We start from the raw sequence: 19672 nt of genomic DNA on the forward strand, positions 1-19672 counted from the left end.
CATGACCATTATATTTCTGTTCTTGCATAGTGAATCTGATTGTCAGATTTTTAACATTTATGTAAAATATAACTATTATCAAGTGTTAGTGAGATTCAACAACCCATATTATTCACACCCCGTTTTGCCTTTTTGGTATCAAAGTTATGAATTTGAATTCAAACCTGACACTTAACAAATGTTCATCTCTATGTCATAAATTTTTTTCCGGACTTTTCACAGCTTTTAAATGTGTTTTCGGTTGCCTCATGCATTAGTACTGCTCAAAGGTGCTAGTGCATACTATATGCCCCAGCAATGCATGGAACCCAAGTCGCATTTTCTTCAATCAAAGAACATTTGTTACAACATATCTCTATCAATGTAACACTCGGGCCAGAACAAGATAGAAACAGTGAACAGTAGGTGCAAGTTGCAGAAGCATCGATAAGCTATACAATGGCATTATCAGCCGATGCCAACAGTTGCAACGCCGCCAGGTTTGTGGTTTACACGTTATCAGGCCAAAATTCCCTGAAGAAAGCAATTTCGAATTCCTTCTCTTGTGCTCTCTTCTCCTCTTCCTGCATCTTTCGTATCCTCTTTGCGGCCAGCTTTGCCTTCTTCGTTGACGGCGGGTTCTGCTGACAATAGCAACATATTTGTGACATCACGTTAGATAACTACAGGTAAGCTGGTTCGAGTCTTCTAGACGCAGAAATGCACAATGGACACAACAATATTAGTACTCCATATTGGCGGTCAGAGTCGCCATATTTAGCCGCTCCATGTCATGGGACCTATTTGTCAATGGGACATCCTTTTCCCCCAATTTCCCTGCCACCCTGCATGAGGTGGGGGCCACGTGAAGTTTTCTTCGCGCCCCACACAACTGTCATATGGAATGCGCTCCAAATGTTGTCCCCCAAACGGCAAATATGGAGGCTGGGAGAGAACGCTTCATTAATTATGGCGATTCTGATAGGTATGGTGACTCTGCTAAAGTGCCCTTTTTTGGCCAGAAATCAACATATTGGCAGTATAGTGACTCTGCTAGAGTTACTCTAACTCTTACAATATCTGATACTCCCTCCGTCCCAAAATTACTGTCTTAACTTTGTGCTAGCTCTAGTATAAAATTGTATTAAGCTTAAGACACTTATTTTGGGACGGAGGGAGTATAATGTGTCACGTTTGCTTAACTATAAACACAGATGCCTTTTCAAACAGTATCACGCGAATAGTAATAAAGAATTTTTGTGAGAATTGGCAGAACTCGTGAACTACAAACAACATAACAATTTTTGGAATCAAGTTAACAATAATGCTTTGCTCACCTTGGGCCTTTTACTAGGAGCCGTTTCAACATCATCCTCAGCCTTGGGCTTTGGTTCTTTGGAACCTAAACCACGCTTGTTATTCTTGACACGAGTCTCTACTGGCTCCAACCGCCCCTGTTTCAGAGTTGGGAAGTGAGTATGCAAACAGAATTAATATTACAAGAGTAACTAGGCAAATATAAGCGATAACCAGATTCCTCCCAGTGCCATGTAACCACAATTTGTTATTTAAAAACCCATGGATGCATCCTGAGCTTGCAAATTGAACAAGATTACCAGAAACGAAGGTAAGTTGTTTAGTTAACAAGTTCAAGTATTTAGCTTTATTTCTCCCACAATATGAGATAATTTGATTCGCAATGGTCTCATAGCCTATTACTAACAGAACAGTTTGATTCACAATGGAACCCATAATCTAGTACCAAGACACCAACAAGAATAGGAAAACAAGGATTATTAAGCCTCGCGTCGGGAGTACCATGCTACAACTAATACAATTATTATACCTAAAATCAACATAAGAATTAGTAGGTGAAAATGGACAAATGAAATCTTGGCTCGGGAGAAGAGAAAGGAGGATGGAGACACGGACCTGCTCCTGCGCACCGAGGCCGGTGCCCTCCTTCCACCCGGACTTCTTCAGCAGCTGCACCAACCCAACAACACGCGACCATCAGGCTCACGCAGGGTAACAAAGCATCAAACCCTAATCCTCCGCGAGGGGAGGGAGGGAGGGAAGGATGGATGGGGCAGGGGAAAAAACCAAGCGAGGGACGGACCTGGAAGCCGATGTTGGAGGAGCCGATGGACGACATCGCTTCTCCCACCGGGCGAACGCGGCGCCCCTCCCTCTGCCTCCGCTCGCCGCGCGCTTCACCGGCTCCCTCTCTCCTCTCCTCGCTTCAGGCGTCGCGTGCGCGGTGCGCCGCTTTGGTTTTACTTGCCGGTCTGGTCCTCCGTCTCACGGGTCCTCGCCGTGTCCGGCTCGTTCACGGGTCGGTTCAGGCCCGATCGATCAAAGCCGTCCGTCGCGGATCGGACGGCCTATCAAACGAGCCAGGCTTAGATATAATCCCACCCCCCAGCGGCCGCGACACCCAACCAACCAAGCTCTCAAATCCCAATCCGCGCCGCCGCCGCCGCCGCAACAGGTCGTAAATCTCGGGGGATTGCGGCGACCGGCGAACTGCGGCACGATGCAGATCTTCGTGAAGACGCTGACGGGGAAGACGATCACGCTGGAGGTGGAGTCGTCGGACACGATCGACAACGTCAAGGCCAAGATCCAGGACAAGGAGGGGATCCCGCCGGACCAGCAGCGGCTCATCTTCGCCGGGAAGCAGCTGGAGGACGGGCGCACGCTGGCCGACTACAACATCCAGAAGGAGTCGACGCTGCACCTGGTGCTCCGCCTCCGCGGCGGCGCCAAGAAGCGCAAGAAGAAGACCTACTCCACGCCCAAGAAGGTCAAGCACGAGCGCGAGAAGACCCCGCTCGCCGTGCTGGGATACTACAGGGTGGACGACGCCACGGGCAAGGTGGAGAGGCTGCGCAAGGAGTGCCCCAACCCCGACTGCGGCGCCGGGACCTTCATGGCGGCGCACGCCGACCGCCACGCATGCGGCAAGTGCGGCCTCACCTACGCCTACGCCGAGGCGCAGGGCCCAGAGATCGACAGTGATTGATTGGGTGTGTGATTCAGTGACGGAGTTGGATTAGCGCCATGGATTCCGTGTAGTACGTCTGGTAATGAATTTTTCAGTGGATATTTGTGGTTAGAACAATTATTTTGGTCTGATGAAATTGAAATGTGCTTTGGTATGCATCGTGATAGCAACCCTATAATAATAGGGTGTTCGGAATTAACACACAAATACATTTGGGGTTGACTGAAAAGCACAGCAGAAGCAAAGTAATCTCAGCATCACATCGTGTACTAATTAAAGATAGTTCCGTAGCACGGAAGAAAATATATGTAGCAGCATATATAGTGAGAAATTGTTACTTAGACGCTCCTCACACAAATGTTTTATGGTAGGAGTAACTTTTTGAATAGCAACAAACATCAATAAGAGACACCAGATTTTTATGTGAAAAAACATTCAATTTAAGGGAAAAACCACGTGTGAAGGCCACCCAAATTCTCTTCCATTATTATCAAATGTGGGATACAACAAATTTCTTCTTCAGATAGTCCTAGAGGATCTCATACATCAAGATTTCTCAATCTTCGATGAATACAACAAGATTTGGGGCTCAAGAGCTAGGGATTAAAACACTCTCATCAAAGATGATGGAACCGTAGCTTGAAGAAGACAAGGTAATAGATCTTGATCATTACAACCTTGGGGAGGAGCCTCCTTTGCTTCTTTCTTTAATCTTTTTTTTCTTCTTTTTCTCGAGTATATAACAAAAAACTATCAGTATATAACAAAAAACTATCACATTACGGGATAAAGTTTTAAAAGTACCATAAAATTGATTTGCTATTTCAAAAAACCATAGTTGTTGAAGTGTTAAGTTTTAATCGCGTTTATGATAGAGGTGGTCCATTTGTGAGGTCACTGTTATACTGGACTGTTAGTTGATCGTTATGACATGTGGAGCCCACGTGCCGGACCCTACTACAAAAGCAAAATGGTCCCTATAAATTTTGTAAAAAAAGCAAACGATCCCTGTTAATTTTGGAAAAAAGCAACCGGGTCCATGTTTCTGTCTCGCTCCTGTCATGGATGCAAGCTTCATGCTACCGCTGCTCGCCGGCGCTGCTCCCTGCCGCTGCTGTTGCGCCCCGCCACCGCTGCTGCTCCCCGTCATCGCGGCTGCCCCCCGCTGCTTCTCCGTGTCGCTGCGTGCGGCTCCGGCCCTGTTGCTCGCCGGCGCTGCTCCCTGCCGCTGCTGTTGCGCCCCGCCACCGCTGCTGCTCCCCGTCATCGCGGCTGCCCCCCGCTGCTTCTCCGTGTCGCTGCGTGCGGCTCCGGCCCTGTTGCTTGCCGGCGCTGCTCCCTGCCCGCGATTGTAGCCCTGCTGCTGCTCGCTGGCGTTGCTTCATGTTGCCGGCGCTGATCCCTACCATCATTGCCGCTTCCTGCTCCCGTCGCTGTTCGTGAGCAATGTTCCTTGTCGTCCCAACTGCTCCCTGCCGCTGCGTGCTGCTCGCGACCGCTACCGCTCGCCGGCGTTGCTCCCTGCCCGCAGTTGCGGCTCGCCGGCGCTTGCCGCTGCACCAGGCACGACCTTGTGGCTGGCCCTTGCTGGTGCTCTTGGGAGGAAGAAGATAAAAGGAGGAGGAAGAAAGAGCTGACATGTGGGTCCCACATGTTAGTTAACGGTCAAATAAAAAGTCAACGAACGATTTGGTTAGGAGCGGGCCCGATCTGTCATAATCCCTATTTGGTTAGGAGCGGGCCAGATTTGGTTAGTGGCATGTAAATTTGAAATAGTGAAAGTGTATTCAATGTTAGGATGGTTCAATGATGAACATTGTCAATCTTTTGATATGAATAAGGACTTCACTTATATGTGCAAACTGAGTTGCAATATTTTCATGCCTTCTACTTCTTATGATAATATTTTGGCTTTATATTTCATAACATATGAAAGTTATTCATCTATACATGTGTTGACGGGGTTATAGCCCTAGGGCAGGGTCATAGGCCTGACCTATAAGTCCTACCCAAGGGCACCTCATTATTAGCTTGAAGACCACAAGAGATCTACCGACTGGATGAAGACAACCTCTTGTCCACTCGGTAGGAAACCACTCGGAGGATGACCATACACTCGACGACTGGATTCCACTCGGTGAAGACCAGAAGCCAGTCGACATCGAAGGCCAGAAGCCACCCCGGGGAGGCCAACAACCATACGTTAGACTACCATAGTTATTGTCATTAATAGCATACGGTACCTGTAACGTATACATTTATGCTCACTTATTGCACCCTTGTATGTTGGACACTTATGAGGGGCAATGCACTCTATATAAGCCACCCCTCCCCTCTGGCACAAGGGTTCGTATTCTGTAACACCTATATTCCACTCGACACTAAGCTCCACAGCACTGAGACGTAGGGCTATTACCTCCACCGCAGAGGGGCCTGAACTCATACAACCTTGCCGTAGCTAGGACTCTGCCCTCTACTTTCGTACCCTACTCATCTACTGTCAGGCTTATTTCCACGACACTTGGCGCCCACCGTGGGGCACGCGTCTAGGTGACTTCCAGCAACTTTGCGTTTTTACTCCTTCACCATGTCTTCCGGCGGCGATTGGTGCTTGGGCCACGAGATTGTCTTCGGCACACTTGTTTTCGTCGCCGACGATTCGGCATGGCTTCAAGAGGCGCCTCTCGACGCCGAGGCTCTTCCGATTCGTGGTGCAACACTCTTTCGTGCTAGTTCCCGCGGAGTTCTTCTCCACCAGCCGTCGACTCCGCGTCGACTACGCTCCCCATCGCACGTCGCAACAAGAGATCCGGTCACTCGCAGCTCCAACGCTGGGTGCGCCTTGCACTCGCGCATCAGGCATCTTCGCCACAGGTGGCAGCCATTGAGCCTGCTACTCCCCCGCGCGCTGCCTCCCACTCGGTGTCAGATCCGTCTGGTTCCTCTTTCGAGTGTGAGAGTTGCAGCCCGGTTGCGGAGATCTTCATGACCGGCTCACACGAGATCCCCCCAAAGACCAGTCAGGGCAAGCGGGAAACCAGAGAGGCATCGGGCGGACATCCTCATCAGTGCCCTCCTACGTCCGTTCGGCGTTCTCATTAGAGCATTGAGGTATTCCGCACGCCCGTCCTCAACTCGGCCGCGGCCGCAAGGATATCAGACTCCATCCAGCCGCTGAATTCAGAAGCGGGCAATGGTTTGGAGGAGATCCGCGCGTTGCTGCAGGCGGCGCAGCAATAGAATTCTGTTGTTTCTCAGTCTCACAACATACTGCACAACAATTCCGTCCGAGCAGATATAGTTTGGTCGGTTTACAGTCCGGGTTCTCCTCAGCATCGCAGAGGAGGGGATCACCGAGAAGATCGATACAGAGACCAGGGGCGGAATCCGCTTCCCCCCTGTTCAATCACGATGATCGCCATCGTTCGAGCTATCCTCCATGGAGTGGTTCGTACGTGCCCCGGTACCACGACGAAAGGCGATCGGTGGGTGATGAACGCGGCCAAAGGCGTGATGAAAGGGACTATCTCACTCAGAAGAGAGTTGATAGAGGCCGAGCCCACCGTGATGGTCACGACAGAGATCGTCTGAGTGGAAGTGGCTCTGTCATCTCCGCCCCGAATGTTTCAGCCGAGCAATCCGCTCCGTTGATATTCCCCCAACTTCAGGTTGGCGGCCGAAATAAGCAAGTTCACCGAAGAGTCCAAGTCGGAAACATGGCTGGACGATTACCGAGTGGCGGTTCAGATCGGCGCCGGCAACGACAACGTCGCAATGAAGCACTTGCCCCTGATGCTGGATGGTTCGGCCCGGGCTTGGCTGAATCAACTAGCTCCTTCAAGCATATACTGCTGGGTAGACTTGGCCCGAGTGTTCATCAAGACCTTTGAGGGCACCTGCAAGCGCCCTGCTGGTCTCACCGAGCTGCATCATTGTATCCAGAAGCCGAGTGAGTCTTTGCACGATTTTATCCAACGCTGTACCACTCTCCACCACACGGTGGAAAACGTCACCGAGCATCAGGCAGTCTGCGCTTTCAAAGCAGGCGTCAGGTACCGAGAGCTGTACTTGAAGTTCGGTCGGACGGAAGACATGTCCATGAGCAAGATGCTAGAGATAGAAACCCGCTATGCCAATGGAGAAGAAGAAGACCGCCTCCGCAGCAGCAAAGGCAAGGCAGTCGACGGAGATGCCAACTCCAACCGAAAGCAGAAGCACAAGGTGGAGCGCACACAGCCGGTAGAAGCAGCCGCTCTGGCGGCAGGAAAGTTCAAGGGAAAGGTCAAGGGTCAATTACCTCCCAAGAAATCCAAAAAGCAGTCAGGACCAGATATCCTTGATCTGCCGTGTGCAATCCACACGAAAATAGATGAAGAAGGCAACACTATAGTGCTAAAGCATACCACTCGATAGTGCAGGTTGTTGATCCAGAAATTCAGAGAGGATCAGTCGAGTGAGAAAGACCCGGAGAAGGAGGACAACAACAAGAAGACCCTTTCCTAGAAGTCCACGCCACTCTGATGATCTTCGCTGACGTCGAAAGCAAGAGTCGACTGAAGGTGGTCAACCCAGAGGTCCACATGGCAGCTCCTTCTGCCCCAACATATCTCAAGTGGTCGCAGACTGCCATCACTTTCGACGAGTCGGATCACCCACCCCATGTACCCACCGTTGGATGTCAGGCTCTCGTCGTCGATCCAGTGGTTGAAGGCGTTCGGCTCCGAAAGGTGCTGATGGACGGAGGGAGTGGCTTGAATATCATGTACGCCGACACTCTCAAAGGGATGGGCATTCCAATGTCCCAGCTTAGCGAGAGCAATATGCAGTTCCATGGAGTGATCCCTGGGAACAAGGCCAAGTCACTCGGCCAGATCGCGTTAGATGTCGTCTTCGGCTCTGAAAAGAACTTCCGCAAAGAGAAACTCATGTTCGAGGTGGTAGACTTCCAGAGTGCCTACCACACCATCCTTGGTCATCCAGCTTATGTACGTTTCATGGCGCGACCATGTTACGTATATCTGAAGATGAAGATGCCAGGGCCAAAGGGAGTCATCACCGTCACCAGCAATCGGTAGAGGGCAGAAGAGTGTTTGCAGCAGGGCTCCAAGATCGCCGACCAACAGATGGCAATGGTGGAGCTCGACGAGTACCGGAAGACAGCAGACCCCGCCGAACTGATGCGCTCAAAGAAGCCATCTTTCGAGTCAGCATTCCAATCGGCAGGGGAAATCAAGAAAGTCAACATCACACTGATGGATCCCACCGCTGCCCCGACCAACATCTCAACAACTCTTGATCCTAAATAGGAAGCCAAGCTCATCCAGTTCCTCCGTGAGAAATGGGAGATCTCGCATGGAAGCCCGCTGACATGCCTGGTGTGCCTAGGGAACTGGCTGAGCATCGAGTGAGAGTCGACCCCAAGGCCCGGCCTGTCAAGGAACGTCTGCATCGGTCCACCACACAAAAGAGAAAAGCAATCGACGAGGAAGTGGCTAAGCTCCTAGAGGCCAAGTTCATTCGCGAGGTTTACCACTCCGAGTGGCTCGCGAATGTCGTCATGGTGCCCAAGAAGGACAAGTCACTCTGAATGTGCATCGACTTCAAGCATATCAATCAGGTCTGCCCGAAAGATCACTTCCCGCTCCCCCGCATAGATCAGATTGTTGACTCGACTGCGGGATGCGAGCGATTGTCTTTTTTAGATGCTTACTTTGGGTACCATCACATCCGTATGTATGGCACAGATGAAATAAAAACGACCTTCATCACCCCGTTTGGGTGCTTCTGCTACATCACAATGCCATTCGGTCTGAAAATGCAGGAGCTATTTTCATGCGCATGATTCAAAAATGCCTCCTTGATCAGATCAGTCGGAACGTGGAGGCATACATGGACGATATCGTAGTCAAGTCATGCAAAGGTTCTGACCCGCTGACTGACTTGGCAGAAACATTTGCCAACCTACGAAGGTACGACATCAAGCTCAACCCAGCCTAGTGTACATTCGGAGTCCCCAGCGGCAAGTTACTTGGTTTTCTCATTTCCGAACGAGGAATCGACGTTAACCCCGAAAAGATCGGGGCAAACATCCGAATGAAAAGCCCCGTGCGAGTACACGACGTTCAGAAGCTTACAGGGTGTTTGGCAGCATTAAGCAGATTCATATCTCGACTCGGAGAGAAAGCTCTACCACTATACCGACTCATGAAAAAGTCGAATACCTTCGAGTGGACTCCAGAAGCAGAAGATGCATTCGTCGAGTTAAAAACTCTGCTATCCACCCAACCGGTTCTTGCTGCTCCATACAGCAAAGAGCCCCTCCTCTTATACATCGCGGCTACAAATCAAGTCGTCAGCACCGTCCTGACAGTCGAGCGAGAGGAGGAAGGCAAAGCTTATAAGATTCAGCGCCCAGTGTATTATGTTTCTGAGGTATTGACTCCTTCCAAGCAGAGATATCCCCACTATCAGAAGCTTCTCTATGGGATTTACATGACTACAAAGAAGGTGGCTCATTATTTTCAAGATCACTTGGTGTGTGTTGTCAGCGATGCCCCATTGTTAGAAATCCTTCACAATCGGGATGCATCGGGCCGAGTGGAGAAATGGGCAATGGAGCTGCTATATTGCGGCATAAAGTTTGAAGCCAGGAAAGCCATCAAATCTCAAGCTCTTGCTATTTTCATGGCCGAATGGGTAGAACAACAACAACTAGCTCCGATCCACTCGGCACACTTGATCATGTTCTTTGACGGCTCAAAGATGTTGAATGGTTCCAGTGCAGGCGTAGTTCTCATATCCCTGAAGGGTGACAAGCTCAGTTACGTACTGCAGATTCACTTTGATTCTTCTAACAGCGAGGCGAAGTATGAAGCTCTCATCTACGGGTTGCGAATGGCCATCTCGTTCGGCGTCCGACGCTTGATGGTATACGATGACTCAGATTTGGTGGTTAATCAAGTGATGAAAGAGTGGGATGTGAGGAACCCCGCCATGACTGGGTACTGCAATGTAGTGAGAAAGCTTGAGAAAATATTTGAAGGTTTAGAACCCCATCATGTTCCTCGATTAAAGAATCAAGCTGCTGACGAGTTGGCGAAAATCGGGTCCACTCGAAAGCATGTGCCCAGTGATGTTTGTTTGGAACACATACACGCTCCTTCGGTGCAGGAAGATCCATTCACTGAAGAACCCCCTCAGCCCGCAAGTACTTCAGATCCGACCGAAGTTGAAATCCCAACAGTTGTCGATCTCATCATGGAGATTATGGTGGTCACGCCCGAGCGGACAGTACCCTACATCGCATACATCCTGAGGCGAGAGCTACCAGAGGACGAAGTCGAAGCCAGACAGCTCGTCCGTAGATCGAAAGCCTTCACGGTCATGGGAGATCAGCTTTATAGGGAAAGTGTGTCTGGCGTAGCTTAGCGGTGCATCTCCCATGAGGAAGGCCGACTAATTTTGGAAGAAATCCACTCGGGGACCTGTGGTCATCATGCGTACTCTAGGGCCATTGTTGCCAAAGCATATCGAGCTGGATTCTTCTGGCCACGAGCGAACGAAATAGCCAAGGAAATCATGGATCACTGTGAAGGCTGTCAGTATCACTCCAACAAATCGCACAAGCCAGCGTCTGCTCTGAAGACAATTCCCCTCATATGGCCATTCGATGTCTGGGGATTGGACATGGTCGAACCCTTCCGATCAGGACAAGGTGGATTCACTCATTTGCTGGTTTCAGTCGACAAATTCACCAAGTGGACAGAGGCCAAGCCAATTAAAAAGCTAGATGCACGTACTGAGTTCATGAGAGAAATCACTTCCAGATTTGGAGTCCCGCACAACATCATCATAGACAATGGGTCGAACTTTGACTCGGATGAATTCAAGAGTTTTTGCTCCAACCAAGGAACCCGAGTGGATTACGCATCCGTTGCTCATCCTCAAACCAACGGCTAGGCCGAACGGACAAATGGACTCACACTTCAAGGACTAAACCTCGTCTCATGTGGGAAATTGGACATGCTGCACACGCTTGGGTCACCGAGTTACCTTCTGTGCTCTAGGGTCTCAGGACAACCCCGAACATGTCGACTGGGCGGTCTCCGTTCTTTCTCGTATACGGATCTGAAGTTGTCCTTCCGAGTGATCTGCTCCACAATTCTCCCCGAGTCGAACTCTTCTCTGAAGCTGAAGCTGAACAAGCCCGACAAGACGGAGTCGATCTTTTGGAGGAGGAGCGCGAGATGGCCCTGATTCGGTCAACGATCTACCAGGAGAACTTAGGCGGTTCCATTCAAGACTCGTCAGGAGTTGGACGTTCCAAGCAGGTGATTTGGTGCTCCGAGTACATCAGCAGAGGCCGCACAAGTTAGCTCCCGCCTGGGAAGGACCCTTCATCGTCTCCAAGGTGCTGAACAACGGAGCCTACCAACTCTACAATCTCGAGAAAAGGATCGACGAGCCGCGGGCGTGGAACAGAGATCTACTTAAGCGTTTTTATGCTTGATGAGCGACTGTTTTGATGTAACAAACAAGGTTCCCGAGAGCAACATACTTGCCAGAGTTTTGATTACTGCAATATATCTGTTGACTCCGATCTAAAATATCTTCTCCGAGTAAATAGCTACCCTCTCACTCGGGGGCTTAGCCGCGAACCAGATTCACCTAAGTTAAAAACTTCTTCGAGTGAAGAGCGACCCTCTCACTCGGGGGCTTAGCCGCGAACCAGATTCGTCTAAGTTAAAATCTTCTCCGAGTGAAGAGCTACCCTCTCACTCGGGGGCTTAGCCACGAACCACATTCGCCTAAGTTAAAAACTTCTCCGAGTGAAGAGTTACCCTCTCACTCGGGGGCTTAACCGCGAGCCAGATTCGCCTAAGTTAAAAACTTCTCCGAGTGAAGAGCTACCCTCTCACTCAGGGGCTTAGCCGCGAACCAGATTCGCCTAAGTTAAAAACTTCTCCGAGTGAAGAGCTACCCTCGCACTCGGGGGCTTAGCCGCGAACCACATTCGCCTAAGTTAAAAACTTCTCCGAGTGAAGAGGTACCCTCTCACTCGGGGGCTTAGCCGCGAACCACATTCGCCTAAGTTAAAAACTTCTCGTAGTGAAGAGCTACCCTCTCACTCGGGGGCTTAGCCGTGAACCACATTTGCCTAAGTTAAAAACTTCTCCAAGTGAAGAGCTACCCTCTCACTCGGGGGCTTAGCTGCTAACCCGCTTAGCCTAAGTAACAAACTTCTCCGAGTGAAGAGCTACCCTCTCACTTGGGGGTTTAGCCGCGAACCACATTCACCTAAGTTAAAAACTTCTCCGAGTGAAGAGCTACCCTCTCACTCGGAGGATTAGCCACTAACCCGCTTAGCCTAAGTAAGAAACTACTCCGAGTGAAGAGCTACCCTCTCACTCGGGGGCTTAGGCGTGAACCACATTCGCCTAAGTTAAAAACTTCTCCGAGTGAAGAGCTACCCTCTCACTCGGGGGCTTAGCCGCTAACCCGCTTAGCCTAAGTAACAAACTACTTCGAGTGAAGAGCTACCCTCTCATTCGGAGACTTAGCCGCGAACCAGATTCGCCTAGGTTAAAAAAACCCTCTCCGAGTGAAGAATAACCCTCTCACTCGGGGACTTAGCCGCGAACCAGATTCGCCTAAGTAACGAAACCCAACCCAACTGAGAGCCAGACTTCGCCTAGTTAACCCCAACCCAACCGCGAATCAAGTTTCGCTTAGGTGGGTGACTTTGCGTATGCCCAGAGCACTCCCAAAAAGAAAAATCCGGTAGAAAAAGGATAAATTCAAATTCAGTCAAAACGGGCAAATTCACGATACCCAACGAGATCAAGGTTATCCGCGCAGAACAAAAGCACTCTGGTTTAGTACCCCGAACGAAGTTTAAAGTGTTTCCTAACCAGTCGGCATACCGAGGCAAATCAAAGTCTTTCTGATGAATGTTTGTCTTCTTCACGGCTCACCTGGGCTGGCCGGTTCCACGAAGGTGTTGAGGTCGATGCCGTCGGCGATGCGCGTTGCAGTATCAATGAAGGTCTCCATGAAGTCTTCAGAATGAAGCTTCTTTGTGTATGCAACCTACAACATCTTCACCTTCTCCTCCCGATCCTCCTTACAATGGACCCTGACGAGTGACAGAGCCACGTCAGCCCCACACCGAGCGGCCGACTTTTTCCATGCCCGAACTCGCTGATGAATCTGCTCCATACGGGTCATCATGGCCTCCAGATCATGCTGGAGATCGTCCTGCAGCCACAGCTCCTTGTCGATCTTGCTTACAGCCGCCCTTAGTCGCGTAATGTACTTCTCCACCTTCATGAGGCGGGAGTTCACACGGAACATATCTAGAGCCGGGCCGTCACCGACTGGAGTATTGATAGGGTCGAGCAAGGGCTCGACCTCCTCAGTTTCCTTCTCCAGGTCCTCGCAGAACTCTGTGAGGGAGAAAATTTCAAGGTCAACATCGAAATAGCAAACAATCAATCACAACATTCACTCGAAAAGACACTTACCAGTGAGTAACCCCAGCATCTTGGTGGCAAAATCCCCCACATATTTCTTTTGAGCATTCGCCCTCTTGCTCATGTCCCTTAATTGGTTCATCCACTTGTACCGCTCTTTCTGCATCTTCTCCACCTCCGACTACAAGTCCTTACTGGTTGCCTGGGCCTCCACCAATGCCTTGTCCTTCTCCTCCATCGCTTTCTTCAAACCAGCTACATCATTCGTAGCCACCTCCAGGTTCACGGCCACTTGGTTCTTATCTGCGGCCAAGGCAGCATATGCAGAACCTACTTCACAAGATTTCTGAAAAGATCAGAAGACAAAAACCAATCGACGCATAACTCACTTCCGAGTGATATGCGGCGAAGTTCATTTCACTTCCGAGTGATAAAGGCATAATTCGATTGAATAAAAAATTATGATTCCGATCAGACCCCTGCCGATGCAAGCACTCGACAGCGGTCTCGGGGACTACACCCAGTGGGTTCACTTGGCATGACCCAACTGGTTTCTCACTTGACCAGGTCCGTCTTGACGAGCCAAAAAGACTATGCATTCAAGTGCTTAAGACTATTATCATTCACTATCGATTAATAATAGTCCCGGGGACTACACCCAGTGGGTGCACTTAGCGTGCCCCCACTGGATTCAACACTCAACCAGATCCGCTCTGGAGAGTGCAATCAACAAAAAAAATGTCTCTACTGATTAAGACCCCTGCCAGTGCAAGCACTCGACAACAGTCTCGGGGACTACACCAAGTGGGTTCACTCGGAGTGACCCCACTGGAACAAAGACAACAGAAGTATATTACTACAAAACACCCACTGGGTGTGAGTCGGAATTCAAACTTACTGTCGCACTTACTCGGACGTTTTATTGGAGCACCACGCTGTTGTTATACACCGAGACGATGGTGTCATAGGCTCCTTTGGCTTGTTGTGTCATCAGCTCTGCCCGGATCATAGCTTCCTTTGCGGCACCAGTCTGGTCCTCAGGGACACGACGCGTGGTGTAAACAGTCGTGGGTGACAACAACCCTGAGGTTGCAGCAGAAGGAACTAGAGTCCCCGACTGTAACCCAGTCGGCGTTGTGGTGACAACAACCGAACTGACACGCGGGGCACTCACCACAGGCGTCTCCACCACAGGCACCTCAGACACAATAGAGGCCACCCCAGCAGCAGTCTGTCGTTGATCATCGTCATCCATTTGGATGACCTCTATAGGCGGCGCGACTCGCAGACGGAAACGCCGGAGATTACAGTCAGAAAACCATACACACGGAGGAATAACACAGAGTGAAAAGTCAACAATACCTCGCTGTGAAGTGGCTGCGTTCGCGGTATCAACCTCCATGGGGTCCTCGCCTCCCCGAGACGACGATGTCATAGAGGTAGCATTTCTGTCAAGAAGTTCCACTCGGTCATCACCAACCAGAAAAGTTCACTCGGATTAAATGGGAAGATTAAATACTTACGCAGAGGCGACCGACACAGCGATCCTCATTCTAGGCAGGGCCTTCCGAGGCTTGGATCCGCCGGGCTTGGATATCTTAGCGGGCTGCTCCACCTATTTGCCAGACGCTCCCTTGACACGTTTGGCACTCCTGCCACTCGACGCCAGAGGTTTGCTTGGAGTGGCCGCAGGGTCATGACGCTTCTTGGACCGGGGCTCGTAGCGGGAAGGGGACGAGTCTTCCTCTTCACTCTCCTCTGACTCCTCCTCCTTAGTCTCTTCACTATCCTTGACATAGTCTCCGCTTTCCGCGCTGTCCTTCATGCTCCCCTCCTTGATGTCTAGAGCATTGCCTTTTGGGACCGGAGAGTGCAAATTTGTCCATGCCTGCAAAATACAACTCACAAGTTCAGTCGACAAGGAAATCGCAAACACTCGCTGTAATGCAAAGGTATTCAACAGAGCAGGGCTAACCTCATTTGTCAGCGGGTTTTGAGCAGAGAAGGGCAGGAGTCGCTTCGACCCCATTGGATTGTCGCAAGGGCCGGCTATCCCGCGGATCCACTTCGCAACCGTCTCCTCATCCACCTCTTCAGGATGGGCCCGAGTGGAGTCCTCCGGGCTAGTATAATGCCACATAGTGTGGTCCCGAGCCTGGAGGGGATGGATACGCCTTTCGAAGAAGGTCTCCAACAGATCCATCCCTGTCACTCCGTTGCGGACCAGACCAATCAGCGCCTTGACCAATGGTTCTACCTAATCTTTCTCCTCCTTCGTCGACACCAACGCCCTCGGATCACTCGATCGTTTTAAAGTAAAGGGCGGGAGTCAACTCGATATATTTGGGCAAGCGGCGTCGTTACAATAGAACCAAGTGGCCTGCCAGTTGCGGACCGACTTAGGGAAGGTCATGGCAGGATACCTACTTTTGGCTCTCTTTTGGAGTCCTAAACCCCCACACAACTGGATGCCATGGGTCTTAGCATCAGTCAGATTACCCTTCTTCACCGACTGAGAGCGTATAGTGAAGATATATTTGAAAAGTCCCCAATGGGGAGGACACCCCAAGAAACACTCGCATAAAGTGACTTAGGCAGAAAGGTGAGTGATGGCATTCAGTGGGAAGTGATGCAGCTGCGCCCCAAAGAAATTCAAGAACCCCCGAATGGAAGGATGAGGCGTCAAGGAGAAGCCTCTTTCGACATGGGTCAAGAGGAGGACCCGCTCTCCCTCGCGCGGCTCGGGCTCGATCTCATCGCCGGGAAGCCTCCAAGACTTGTCCGCTAGCATATCATGCTCGACAAGCTCGAGGAGGTCCTCCTTCCGCACGGTGGATTGGAGGAAATCCCCCTGTATCCAGCCCGGTGGCAGAGCCTGCTTCCTGACCTAGCTCTCGATTCTCTCTAACTCGCCTGACCTTTCCCCGGGACTCGCCTTTATATACAGGTCGAGGCCCTAGGGTTTACAAGAGTCGTAGTGCCCTCCAAGATTTGGGAACTCCCTTGGTAATCCATCATCTGCATAACCTCTCGAACCGCCATCCAACTTCTAGGCCACGGGACACACTTCTAATGGTGAGTCGCCCCTTTGATGACCCGGCCCACGAAGGGCGGGTTACCCGCAGGTAATATCCCCAACATTAGGCCCCATATTGTCTTGAATTCATTCATGTCAATAAACCTTCACCCATTTTGGGCGACTCATACCGTCCCCGTCTTTCGACGAACGATAAGTCGCCATCCGTTGTGATTTTATCTCACTCATCGTGTAATCTGTGATGACATCACCTTATCCCCTCAATCCCGGGGTTTTTAATGCCACAACCACCCAACGGATCTTTTGCTCCGTATTCACTTATCCTGAAAACATAGGCGCCATCATTGCAGATTCTGACTTGTCGCCTCGATCTCCGCCCTGACCGCCTCGATTCCCGTTCTGGCCGCCTCGATTCCCGTTCCGGCCCTTTAAATAACCGCAAGAGAAATTGGGGGGGGGGATCTTCGTCACCTACCCTCACCTCGGCCTTCGTCTTCCTCGCGCGCTTCTCCTTCCTGCTCCAGCACCTCGGCGTCGTCACCGGCCCCTCAAGCTCCTTCATCAACCGTGGTCTTCCGGGCGCCCTCAAGTCAACAAGAGGCGTGAAGCTCTCCACATCCGTCCTCGGCGCTTGTCTCCTTTCCTCAGGTAAGCACATTCCCCCATTAGGGTTAAACCGAGAACGCCATGGCCATTGTCCCCGTGAGCTAGCTTCGTGACGCAACAAACGTTCCTTCCTGCTTCAGATCCGCTTTATATCTTTACAGTAGATTTCGACAGTAGCAAACCATGGTCACTTTATCGCATCCTTTCGCTATGTTAAGCTCTTGCGCCGCAGATCTAGGCGATAGTACTGTCGCTGCCTTATATTCATAGCCTTCATCATTTTACCGAGCATTATTCCTTTATTTTGGTCCACTCGTAGATCTATAATTCACTGCTTGTTTTTGGAAACATGTTTGTCTCTCTTCCGAGAATATCCCTAAGGAAAAAGGACCCTTGAGTGTCGCCGTTCAACTTCTTCCTCCACAGCGACGTAAACTTATCATCGTAGCTACGTCCCCTCCCTTTCCGTTAAAGGGCGAGTTGCAATTCCTCAAAGATGTGTCCATGAATCTCCCAACTAGCAAGTTAGGATATTTTTCACCTATTGGCGAGTCACCAAATCCTTCTCAAACACACTGTAGACCCGAACTGGCGAGTTAGAACACTTCATAGTCTTCACTGAACCGCCTTGTTATTCTTTCTTTTGTAGTCATGGCTGTTATTTCGAAGTGCAATTGGTTACTAACCAAAATCGATGATGCTACTCTCGAGAAGTTTGTCAAGTCGGGTCATCTTGACAGTAAGGAAGCCATTGGTTGGAGAACCGCCCCGAGCGAGTTAATTCGCAATCCCGCCGTTGGAGAAGTAGTCATTTTCACCGACTACCTCGAACGAGGTTTTAAGCCGCGTGGGGTCAAAGTTTTTCTGAGACGTCTTGCATTTCCTTAACGTCCATCCTCAATACCTGGGACCCAACTCCATCAACAATCTTTGCCAGTTCCAAGTTTTTTGTGAAGTATACCTGCAAAGAGAGCCCACAGTTCCTTTATTTTGGAACTTCTTCCATCTGTGTCACCAGATTGAGTTTACCAATGGTCCCAATCATGAACTTGGAGGAGTCAATATTCAAAGATGCCGCGAGCGTGGATTTCCATTAGTCCTTCGGTCCAGCCATCCCAAAGGCTTGGCCTAGTCATGGTTTTATTGTCGAGACACCTCCCCACTTGGCGAGAACCCACTTCCGGGCTTCAGAGAGGATGGCCTGCCCATGGACTTCAAACTGCCCGAGAAGCTCACAGAAGAGGAAGAATCCGAATTTATCCCCATCTTCTCCGAGTTACGGTCTTTGACAAATAACGGGCTCATCGGGATTGATCTGTTCTGCTGCTGGGTGGAGTGGAATATTCTTCCCTTGAGTCGCCGAGACGGGTTAATGTATGAATATGACGGTATGGTAAACCATCCGCAATGTTTTCCCACCAAAGACTCGTAGAGAGCGACATTGTTGGAATAATTAAGAAGCTAACCGACGAGTCTTTGGAAGAATGCACCAAAATTGGGCTCAAGGCCTTCTGCCGCTCCAACCCGGCTCCACGAGTAAGAGTGTAAGCCGCCTTTCTTTACCTTATAAATATACTTACCAATATTCTGGGTTTGAAATTTTACTTCTGTTCATTAGAAAAACGATCCCTTTTGGCGAAGGGGTCCAAAAGTGACAGCCCAAAAGAACACCAAACCACCGCCAAAGAAGAAGAAGAAAACAGGCAAAGGTAAAGCCGTCGCCAAGGATTCATCTGTTGTCCGCAAGTCACGAGCTGTCGAAGAGTAGTCAGCGGTAAAACTTCCCCTTACTTATCACCTGTATATTCCGACTCATGCTTATACCCTGCGTCTTTATGTGTAGGGCAAGGACAACGAGAGCCAAGATGATGCGGTTGAGGTAATTTCTATTTCTTCCGACTCACCTTCCCCTTCTCCTAGACCAGCCAGACGGATCTGTGGGAAAGTCCCCATGTCTCACCCATATGCTTATATGGACCCTGATTCCCTTTTGAAGAAAGCAATATATACTCCCAAGCGCAAAACCCGTAGTCACTCCGGCGACTTAATTTCCGGGCTGCCTGAGAAGACAACCAGTCCGAAGCGCACCAGCGAGGTACACTTTTCTTTTACCATACTCTTCCTTGTGGAAAATACGATTCTCAACTTCCTTAGCCTTCAAGCTTTTATTCTATCAGACTTCTCCCCCTTCATCTGGCGACTCATCAATGTCAGCTCTCCCGCCAATGATTCGTGTGCAAGGGTGAGTCTCTTTGTTAACTCAATTTCTTTTAAATAACGATATGTGCCTTAATCTTGGTGCCTTTATCTCAGAGCACAAGCGAAGAAAAGGAAAACTGGCGACTTATCTTCTGCTCCTAAGACATCTGAAGCCTTAGGCACAAGCGCCTCTGCCCCAGAGATTGATGAAGATCAAGCGGCAGCTCATGACATTCCTGTGGATGATATCCCCGATGTCCGGGATGACTTGCCCGTAATTTTGAAGGAAACTGCTGACAAGGTTAACCCGCCAAGCCCTCTCAAGGCGACTGAAGATCCAGATGTCGTCATAATCACCGGTACTGGCTACTC

At 50.2% G+C, this 19672-nt stretch overlaps 2 protein-coding genes across 3 annotated transcripts; one reads left to right on the top strand and one right to left on the bottom strand.

Moving 5' to 3' along the window:
• Positions 1 to 304: 304 nt before the first annotated feature.
• LOC123432420 (G patch domain-containing protein 11-like) lies at positions 305 to 2331 on the bottom strand. 2 transcript variants are annotated; one of them, XM_045115391.1, is made up of 4 exons: positions 2099 to 2331; positions 1912 to 1965; positions 1317 to 1433; positions 305 to 620 (listed from the first exon to the last, which is right to left on the bottom strand). In XM_045115391.1, exons 1-4 carry the CDS (start codon positions 2132 to 2134, stop codon positions 489 to 491), a joined length of 339 nt encoding a protein of 112 aa, XP_044971326.1. In that variant the 5' UTR covers positions 2135 to 2331; the 3' UTR covers positions 305 to 488. The 2 variants fall into 2 exon arrangements, with proteins under 2 accessions (XP_044971326.1, XP_044971325.1); XM_045115390.1 differs by having other exon boundaries at positions 305 to 623.
• A 116-nt stretch (positions 2332 to 2447) lies between these two features.
• LOC123432447 (ubiquitin-40S ribosomal protein S27a-2-like) lies at positions 2448 to 3142 on the top strand. The gene has a single exon (XM_045115392.1). The coding sequence runs from the start codon at positions 2516 to 2518 to the stop codon at positions 3002 to 3004; it is 489 nt and encodes a 162-aa protein (XP_044971327.1). The 5' UTR covers positions 2448 to 2515; the 3' UTR covers positions 3005 to 3142.
• Positions 3143 to 19672: the final 16530 nt, after the last annotated feature.

This window comes from Hordeum vulgare, chromosome 1H (genome assembly GCF_904849725.1).
Source record: "Hordeum vulgare subsp. vulgare chromosome 1H, MorexV3_pseudomolecules_assembly, whole genome shotgun sequence".
NCBI lineage: Eukaryota > Viridiplantae > Streptophyta > Magnoliopsida > Poales > Poaceae > Hordeum > Hordeum vulgare.